We start from the raw sequence: 10,874 nt of genomic DNA, 5'->3' as shown, positions 1-10,874 counted from the left end.
AAAAAAAACCAGAACTATACATCAGAAGTTTTTGTCAAAAGATAAACTCCAGGTATATCCTTGGTTGTTTCATTTAACTTCAAAGATGTAGAAAATTTCTCAAGACCTCTGTCCAAAAAGACAAAGTGATTTTACAAGGGCAAAAGATACAGACTGTTAGTGAATTTCTCAAAATCAACTTAAAAAGCAAGGCAAATAATGAAACAGCGTAAGGAAGGAAAATGCTAACCAAAACTCTTCTATCCAGTCAGCTATCTTGCAAGTGTCAAGTCTAGAAAAACAGTTTTAAAAGTACTAAGAACTTCAGGAATATGCTACCCATTAGCTCTTCCCTGAAGAAAATCTTTAAGGTTGAGCTTCTTACAAGAGAAGGCTAGGAAATTTTTAGCCAGAAAAAAACTGTCTTGAGTTTTGTGTATCTTTTTGAGCTAAGGCTAAAACCAAGAAGAATAGGCAACATAGGTAGAAAATCAGTACATAAATGTTATATGTTCCAACAAAATAAAAAGTGCAGTAAAAAACACTGATGGGAAGAAAGCGTTATAATAAATTAGAGACTATCATTAAATTATTATGAGGGATTCAAAGGATATTACCTAAAATTGAATGACAGTAAAATGTTTAGGTGAGAAAAGATACCTGTTACTGTAAAAGACATTACAGAAGGAAGCCCTGGGGAAAATATAAAGACCTTCCAGATACTGAAACTATTTTTTTTAAAGACCAAGGAAAATCATCATGAAGTGGAAAAAATCACATCTTCAGTAGTAAGTAATGCACACAGTAATTATAAAAAGATAACATAGCAGAATTGAACTAAACAAATCAGTTATATCAATGAGGAATGAAGTCTTCAATTAAAAGGATCCCCACCCGTGGGGATTACAATTGAGATGAAAAAAAAAATGTGCAAAATGATGTAAAAATAAACTTTTTAATAAAAAAAAAAAAAAGATCCCCAAATAGGACCCTCCCTGGTGGCACAGCGGGTTAAAGCACAGCACTAAGAAGCTAAAGCTACTTCAGCATGAGTTCCATCCCCACCAGCCAGCCGCGGAGGTGGCCATGGAGGTGACCACATGGCGAGGCAGACCGCTCCTGACCCCGCCCTCTGCTCCTCTCAGCAATGCACTTCGTCAGTTGACCTGTTCTGCTCCCCACTCTGTCTCTGGTGAATCCTCTCACCACACCTGCACCTCTGGCCTGTACCCTAGTTCTGTATGCATAAATAAATCTTTTTTTTTTTAAAGGATCCCCAAATAATTTCAGATTCACTCAAAACACAACTTCATGATATGAAAACACATAGCAGGCACAGAAAATATGGCAGAATTGGTAATGCCAACTCCCAACTAGAATTCAAACCGAAAAGAATTAAGACACAGGACAATAGTTCATAATACTAAAAATCATAATTCACAGCACAGTTATAAGTATATATACGTTCTAAGGTATATCTATCACTATGTCCTAATAGAGGATAAACAATACAGAAATTGTTCATAGATTAGGAAAAGTAATCCCCTACAAGTATACAAAACCATACATCAAAAAGGGTATTACCACCTTGAAATTAGGAAACAGGTGTAAATTAGAGAATCCTGTAGAAGAATTTCTATTCATAGTAATCAAAAATAAAGATAAATTTAGAGAATGGACAGACTGATGCTGAAGTGGAATATTGTATAGCAATAAAAAGCACATACCTGCAATAACGGATGAATCTCAAAAGTACTTTGTTTAGTAAAGGAAATTAGATGTAAACATGTGTATACAGTTTTGCTCCATTTATGTAAAGTCTTCAGTATGTGCTAAATTAACTTCTGGGCTCTCCCTAGTGCCACAGCAGGTTTAAGTGCAGTACTGCAAGCTAGCTGCAGCCGCTTCAGCAAGTTCCATCCCAGACCCTGGAGGTGACTCACATGGTGCGGCAGACCTCTCCTGCCCTGCCTCCTGCTCCCCTCAGCAGTGTGCTTCATCAATCTGCCTGTTCTGCTCCCTGCTCTGTCTCTGGTGAATCCTCTCACTGTCCCTGCACCTCTGGCCTGTACCCCAGTTCCGTATGCATAAATAAACCTTTAAAAAAAATAAACTTCTGAACAGAGAAAAGTTATGTGTTTTTATATACATTTAATATTATGCCTCAGTTTAAAAATCTTTAAGGTAAAGGGAATGCAACTAAATATACAAGTTTCTAAAAACAAAATGAAAATACTCCACATCAGGATCTGAGATACATTTAAAGCATTGAGCAGTGGAAGATTCAGTCTTAAGCACATATTATAAGTTGTTAAAGAGCAGCTGAGGGTGTTTTCATTAGATTGTTTATAGGAGGGAAAATAGTAAGACCATATAATCAAGAGCCATACCATGCCTAGACCAGTTCTCTACATCATAGTAAGCGACACATGGACATGGAATCTGCATTTGCTACCCTGAAAAAGAACATCAGTTTCATGGCATTTTAACTGGTAAAGTATAAACTAAATCTGACCATGAGAAAACCTCAAATCTAAAAGAAGGGGGAAAATTGTCTTATTTGTCTAAAAGGAAAAAGTTTTTATTTTAGAAAAGAGGAGGAAATCTGTATAGAAAAAAATAAAATCCAAATGTATTTAGATCACCTTAGAAGAGGAGGCATGATGCCCCACTTGAAGTGTGTGCTGTGTGACTTTGACGCATTACAGTGTGGTAAGCGTTTAAGGGTAACTTAGTGATGGAGAGTGTGGGCCATACCTGGGGCAGGTGAGTGAGGCCAACATAAGCAGTGGTAAGTCATGTTGCAATGATTGGATCCTTGATGTGATGCTCTTCACCTTTGATTTTTCTGCATAACCCAAATCACAAGATGTACATTCAACAAAATACCTGCAAGTGCTCATCATAATTGTTAAGATTGTCAAAACCTAGAGAAGCTTAAGGACAACTAAATGTAATGTGGGCTCTTGGAACAGAAAAGGAACATTAAGTAAGATTGAAGAAAATCTGAATATAGATAATGTAATATTGATTCATTAATTTTAACAAATGGAATTTATAAAAGATTTGAGATGTTAATAGGGGAAATGGTTATATGGGAAATCTGTATATAACAAGTTTTTAGTGAATAACTTCTAAAAACTAGAAAAGGAGCTACAGTTTTAAAATATGTGAAAGGTTAAAAAACAGTCTCCATCCATATTGAAGACTAAGGAACATAAATATGTGATTCTGGGCTGAAGAAAAACTCATAGAAATGTTACTGAGTTCATTTGACAAAATTGGAATATGATTTTTAAAATTTTGATTTAATATTAAATTTCTTGAAGGTGATTATATAAGAAAATGTCTGTATTAGGAAAGGCACACTGAAATATGAGGCATGAGTTCTCAACTGGGCTGGCTTTATACCTTGGCAGTTCCTCCAGAAAGCATTTTGGTTGTCACAGTTGGGATAAGGAAGGAGGGCATTGTTTGGGAAGTTATGCTAACGTCTCACAGTGCACAAGTAGTCCTCCCCAGCAGAGAATTGTCCAGACTGTCAGCATTGCCACAGTTAAACTCTTGAGTTATGGTGCTAGGGTCTTGAAATAAGCAAATTACTCACAGAAGCTTGGGGAGTATGTATAAGAGGGAGAAGTAAATGCAACAGAATGGTATAATGGGTCCATCAAGGTAGAAAATATTTAGATATGTTTTTTATATTATTGGTAAGTACTTAAGTAAATTTGTAAAGAAAAAAATACTTTTAACGAAGTAACAATAACCACTTTTAGTACCGCTTTTTAAAAGATTTATTTATGCATACAGTAACTGGGGATACAGGCCAGAAGTGCAGACATGAGAGGACTCACCAGAGATAGTGGGGAACAGGACAGGCAGATCCACTGAAATACACTGCTGAGGGGAGCAGTGGGTGAGACAGGAGAGGTCTGCTGCGCCATATAGGTCACCTGCCTGGCTGGGGATCAAGCGCATACTACAGTGGCTGCTGATAGCATCATGGTGCTGACTTAACCTCTTGTGCCATCAGGGAGACCCACTTAGAAGAAAGGATGCAGTCTTTTAGTAAAGAACTGTCATTTAAATTTAACGAATTAGGCTTAATGGGAAATGTATATCAGTCAGTAAATGTAAGTTGACATTTGCCCTTTTTGTCTTCATTCCCCAGACTGTTTCTGCTAAAGCTGATAAAAATGAATTGAAGAATTCTACGTTTTCTCCCTTGTTCAGTACATTGCCTCTCTCACAAGTTTTGGTTAGCCTTGTTAAGAAACTATGTAAATAATACTAGTCACTATACTATTTTCTTTTTGGCATACGACTTCTTTGCCTAGAGTTAATAATCTTTTTTTTTTTTAATCTGGTCATTATTAGAAGTATTTTTACTTGTTTTTTAAATGCTCCAACAGACTCTGAAACAAAGATTCTTTTATTTTCCTCGTGCCCTCCAGAGCTTTCCCTTATCCTCTTCTAGTATAGTCCGGCTGCTTCCTAAGCTTCCTGCACAGATCTTCTTTTTCATTCTTGGAAATTCCTTGTCCTGTGTTGGCTCTTACTCTTTCTTCATTACTCTGATTTTTTTTAATGAAACATATCTTCCAGTAATTTTCTGATAAATGAACCTGGGAGCTACATTTTTGAGACTTGGTATTTCTGAAAATATCTTGAGCCTATTACTTAACAATGGTTGCATTGGGGAGTATAGATTTTATTTTTAAAATCACTTAATGAATCATTTGCATGTATACACAGTTATGAGACCATTACCTTGAACAAAATAATGTACATATTTTTCATCTCCCAAATTTTCCTTATGCCCCTTTCTAACTTCTCTTTCAGATCCAGTCTCCCATCCGCCACCAAATAACTTCTAATTTGTTTCCTGTCACTGTACATTGGTTTGAGTTTTCTAAAAGGATTGCTCTCTCTCTGGTCTGGCTTTCACTTAGCATAGTTTCGAGATTATGTTAAGTAACAAAATGGAATCGTAGAGATAGACCTTAGTTTATTCATTTGCCTGTTGGTGACTGTTCACACTGTTCCTAGTTTTAAGCTATTATCACCATTCATGTATGGCCATAGGCTTTCTTTTTTCTTAAATATCTGTGAATGGAATAGGTGATAGATGACATACATGTAACATTTTAAGAAACTGCTTCTTTTCCAAAGCACTTGTTCCATCTTATGTTTCTACCCTCAGTGTATGTGAGTCTCTTTTTTCCTGTACAGGTCATACAGTTTTCTTTTTAAATTTAGTCATTCTAATAGGTGTATTAAAGTATCTTGTGCTTTTAATTTGCATTTTCCCAATGAGCAGCAGTTTCTTTTCATGTCCTTTTATACTAATTCTTTTTTGTGAATTATCTATTTAGACCTTTTCCTGTATGCTTTTTTTTAAAGGATGTTATTTATTTGTACATGCAGAACTCTGGGATATAGGCCAGAGGTGCATCGTTGGTGAGAGGATTCACTAGAGACAGAATAGGGAGCAGAACAGGCAGACTGACAAAGTACACTGCTGAGGAGAGCAGCAGGTGGGTCAGGAGAGGTCTGTCACGCCATGTGAGTCGCTCCCCTGGCAGGGGATCGAACTTATGCTGCAGTGGCTGTGATAGCTTCATAGTGCTACACTTTAACTCGTACTACCAAGGAAGGCCCTCCTGTATGTTTTTTATGATTGGGTTGTTTCAGCTAAATTTTGATAGATCTTTATCCTAGATACCTAGGTGTCAAATAAAAGATTTGTAAATTCTCCATTCTATAATTTGTCTTGTTTTCCTAATACTGTCATTCAAAAACCAGGAGTGTAGATCATACTTTTTGATGTCATTTCTTAAACTTTTTGCCTGGACTAAGATCATGCAGAGTTTCTCCTTTTTTTTTCCCTAAAAGTTTTATCGTTTAGTCATTACATTTAGGTCTGTGATCCATTTGGGAGGCTAATTCTTACAGCTCATGTGAGGTATGACTCAAATTTAGTGTTATTTTTCTTTTGTAAACAATGTGAAATATACATAAACTGAAAAACATTTGTACAGAAACTTCAGTCCTGAGCTTTTGTGTTAGTGGATTTTTTTAAGATTTATTTATTTATGCCTACAGAACTGGGGTACAGGCCAAAGGTGCAGGGGCGATGAGAGGATTCACCAGAGAGAGTGGGGAGTAAAATAGGCAGATTGATAAAGTACACTGCTGAGAGGAGCAGTGGGCGGGTCAGGAGAGGTCTGCCATGCTTTGTGGGTCACCTCCCTGGACAGGGATCGAACTTATGCTTCAGGGGCTTCAGAGAGCTTTGTAATGTGGTGCTTGAACCCTTTGTGCACCAGGGAGAGCCCTTGGATTTTTACCTCCATTTGTTTTACTTTTCTGACTTTCATATCTTGATTGACTATCTCCATTGGATTTTTAATCTTCTGGATTTACTATTTTCTCAACATTTTGTTTTCGTGTGTACATGTATATGTGCTTTTTGAAAAGATTGTTTTGGGGTTTACAACCCATTTGTTGAGTTTGGTTTGGTTTTCCAATTTTTAAATTACAAGGTTTATCCTATTCCTCAAAGTTTTCCTTATATCTGGAAGAATTAATGCCATTCTTTGAAATTATTCTTTTCTTACTAATTTGCTTCTGTTTCCTAAAGATTCGTTTTGAAATTTCACATTCCTGAAGGCCTTTCTCAAATGACAGTTGGTCCTTGCCTGCCTGTCCATGTTTAATGGTTAGTTACTAAATAGCTGATTGCGATGCATGGGCCTCCATCTGAGGTGGGCAAGTGAGAGTCAATGATGATGAGTTGCTTTTTTAAATTATTTATTAGGTATTCAGCACTTCCACTATGACCTGTTCAGATGTGAATATTTTTTGTTATGCTTAATATTGTAGTTTTGGGACTTCTCGTTACTTCAGTAGAATTCTCAACCAATACCTCATTCATCATCACCTTTCTCTTTTAAGCTCTTTCTTTCTTTGTGTTTCTCTTCTACTCTTTTGTGTTATTGGGTATTTTCTCAATATTTATCTTTCTTCCCCTCTACACCCCCCTTCTTTTTTAGCTGTGTCTAATCATGGTTCATTTTATTCATTGAGTTGTTTCAGGTTTTGTGTTTTAGGTTTTTATTAATTACAGCAATTACATTTTAATGTGCAGAAGTTAATGAAATGCCTGGTTGCTTTTTATTCCTTGGGCCATTTTTCAGTAACATTTCTTCTTAAAAACGTTCTTGTGTGCTTATTTTATATTCTAATATTATTATATCCTATCTCTGTTAATTCCTGTGCCTACCAATTTGGAATTCCTAATCTGTTTCTGCTGACATTTATGGTGGGCTGCTTGTTGAGGTTTGGCACTTGATAAAATCTGTGAAAGGCCTGAATTGTAGGTGATTATTTTCCTGGGGTGATTTAGGATTATTTTTGCTGAATGTCATGGGGTACTAGTAACTGAAGGTCATCCTGATCCAGTGAGTTCCTGGTCACCCAGGATAGGTAAACTGTAACCTCAGGCATACTCAGGAAGGCAGGCCTATGATTACATAATCTCAGGACCCAGTATATCAGGCAGAAAAGCTCCCTTGAAGGTACCATTTGCATGTAGTTATGTTTTTTTCCACCACCCCTCTCCCTTTCTTTCATCAAAGTTGCAACCTCTGTAATGATTTTGTACTGATGAGGAATTTCCAATTAGGTTTCTCTAGTGTAAATATCAATAAATGGTACATGTTATATAGTATAACTTTGATTACAGTTAAAATATATATTTCACTTTTATTCTATCCTAATCTAAGAAGTATTTAAGGAACGTTCTCCAGAAAGAATTAGTGTGCCCTGGATTGTGTGCATGTGAAGGGATTTATACCTACAAAACCTGGGACAATCCAAGACCTCAGGCTGGGTACAGCAGGGCTTTTTCCGCTTATGTTGTATAATTGATGATTTTCTGTGTGAACTGGACCATTGGAAAGGTCAGAGTGATTTCCTCTAAAACATTAATCTTTTGAAGATGCTTTGCATACTATCTTAATTATCATAATGTTAATGAGCTTTGTAGACTAGAAGAGACCTTAAAGAAAGGCACATTTCCTGAGTGTATGTGACCATAGTAATTTTTAAAAAATGTTAACAGCCTATAATGATTGAAATCAAGATACTTATAATCATTGGTTCCTTGAAATTCAGAGTTATATTTTCTGACAAGGTTTTACTCTGCATTGACATGTAAAGGTCAGTAAATATGCATTAGCTGCTAACCCAGCTGACTGTGATATGGACAAACTTACATGAAAACTCTGGGTATAAGTGATCATCTCTGCATAGAGTTGGGCTGTATGAAATTGAACTTAGAATTCTAGCCAATGTTAATTATTAAGTGTTTTCTATGATTGTGATAAATATTTCCTAATATCATTCCCTTACCCTCAAAGGAAGAAAAATGTATGTTTTTTACGCTGACCTTCAGAGGTACTTGTGACCTGACCACTACATCTTCCTTCCATTCTTCTTAACACTGCACACCAGCCACACTGGCCTTTCAGTGCTCAAGTTTATTCAACCCTAAAAGCCTTTGTCTTCCTCTTTGCCTTGCCTAGAACATTCTAGCACCAGCTATTCAAGCGGTTGCCTTTTTTTGTACTCGGGGTCAGCCCCATTGAGGCCTTTGCTCATCCCTGTATCTCAGTTAACTACCTGTGCTTAGTTACTCTGTCATCACATAGCCTTGCTTCGATTTCCCCACCAGTAGACGCTAACCTTTGTGAGAACCACGAGCCTTGTCTGCTCAGTACATTACTATTAACTTGAGCCTCTGTTACTTTCCACAAATAAGCACTTGCTAATGTTTACTGAATAGCAAATGAATAGAAGAAACCCATAACTTGCCCAATATCAGCACCATTAAATGACATGGCTGAGACTCAAACTTAGGTCTGTCAGAATTATGTGTTCTTAGCACCCCACTTTACCTAAACAACAAATGTCCCAATACCCTGCCCCCTTGTTTCCTTGTTGTTTTTAGACCTTTGTTTAGGAATTACCTCAGAGTCTTTCACTTACTATTTGGAAATTTCCTGGTGGTAGCAGATTTTCACTCTTGAAAATAGATTTGACTTATAGAAATATCTAAAAGGTACTCAAAACCAAATCTGCTAAATAAGATGTGATATCAGGATAGGGAGTACTGTCATGGGGTAGTGTGCTGGGAGGATAATTCTAATCCTCATGCCGTGATACTCCTCTTCGCTGCCAACTATGCTATCAGGGTACTCAGGAATAATTCTAAAGTGACCACAAACAATAGGTTTTTCTTGTTTAAGTTGAGTCTAAAAGTGTATTATAAAAGAACACTAAAAAAGTTTGAGGTTGTCACAACATTGTTAGTCCATGTGCTCCTTCTCAGGAGCAGGGTTTATTCCTTGAATATAGAATGCTTCCATTGTGTGGATTAAAAAGCCGGTTTTACTACTTTCATAAAACACTTGATACAAATGAAAATCCATTTCTCAGCTCAATGCAAATATTTAGTAATAGCTTACCTGAAAATGACAGTTTACTCATAAAGCTAAGAGATACATTTGAATGGTTTTATCTTGTGAAGCTTGGGACAGCAGATTTCAGTTTTGTCACTATGGGTCATATTAGGGAGGGAGTTAAACTAGCCGGGGGTGGGGGGATGTGTGTGTGAAATAATACAACCAAACAAATTAACTGAAACAGAAGAATGAGAATAGGTACTAAACTGTATAGAATCTTCTGCAATTGTACCTCATGTTTAGTGATTTCTTTTTTCATTTCAGATAACACTTAATTTTTTTCTTATTTTTACTCTGCTCATCAAAATTGAAGTTTTAGAATTTGTTTCAGGAAAAATTGGAGTGGTGTATATTAGTTTGGGTTTAGTTTTTTTTAGTGGTTAAATGAGGAAAAATATCTTTTGGAGGAACATAGACTAGCATTAAACCGTTAATAGCTAAAACATTGTCTCCAGAACTCTTAGCAGTGATTTTTAAAAGCACCTGTGTAATTCCTGGGTGCTTTAAAATGTTAAAAGAATTAACAATTTTAGATGAAAAGCAAATCTATCATCTTATTTATTTCTTTTTTTTTAAGGAGTGCCTGCTCTAATATTTTTGTGGAAAAACTGACACAACTAGTTTCTGGCAAAACTTGAATTACATGATCTTCTGGTCCCCACTCAGTGTTCTTCCCATCCACTCTTGTTTAGTGCTATTAGCTAACATGTAGCTAATGGAGTTGTGCCTCATAGGTGTAGAGAGCTTCATTGTGACACAAACACATTTTCATTTTTCAAATCTCATTTACCAGATCTTAACCAAGGTCTGTTAGGGAATGTTGCCAAGTGCTGTGTCATACATTATTGGTTTCTTCTACTTTTAAGACCGAACATTCTTCACAATCCGAAAGGAAAAGAAGAGACTCATTCGGGATGTTTGACGGTTATGATAGCTGCAGTGAGGACACAAGTAGTAGCTCCAGCTCTGAAGAGAGTGAAGAAGAAGTTGCTCCTTTACCTTCTAATCTCCCAATTATCAAAAACAATGGACAAGTCTACACATACCCAGATGGTAAATCTGGCATGGGTACGTATTTTCAACTACACCTGTTAAACAAATTTATGTTTGAGAGTGTGCTTTGGTTCCCATACTTCTGGCATTTTCCTTCCTTAGACTTTTTAGAGAGCAATGTGAAGAAACACAGCCTGAAAGTGTATTTTAGATACGCCCTTGGATTTGTGCTTGATCTCTTTATTTTGCCTACCTATGGCTTTCTGATAGAAAGCAAGTAGAACAAAATGAAGAACAAAGTTAATCAACTTGTCTACCTAAGTGTCTCCTACTTCACCTTAAGTTTCTTCTTTAGTTATAAAGCCACATGAGCAA

General features: G+C 36.5%; 1 protein-coding gene across 1 annotated transcript in view; it reads left to right on the top strand.

Annotated features, from left to right (window-relative positions):
• The window catches only part of MBTD1 (mbt domain containing 1), a 55,537-nt gene that overhangs the window by 8,339 nt on the left and 36,324 nt on the right, over nt 1–10,874 (top strand). Inside the window, exon 4 of the mRNA XM_012726655.1 lies at nt 10,373–10,574. Within this exon, the coding sequence (XP_012582109.1) occupies nt 10,421–10,574 (154 nt within the window). The 5' untranslated portion in view covers nt 10,373–10,420. The remainder of the gene's footprint in view (nt 1–10,372; nt 10,575–10,874) is intronic.

The sequence above is a fragment of the Condylura cristata genome, unplaced genomic scaffold (genome assembly GCF_000260355.1).
Source record: "Condylura cristata isolate star-nosed mole 26May11 unplaced genomic scaffold, ConCri1.0 scaffold00017, whole genome shotgun sequence".
NCBI classification, from domain to species: Eukaryota; Metazoa; Chordata; class Mammalia; order Eulipotyphla; family Talpidae; genus Condylura; species Condylura cristata.
This window is presented reverse-complemented; position numbering and strand designations above follow the sequence as displayed.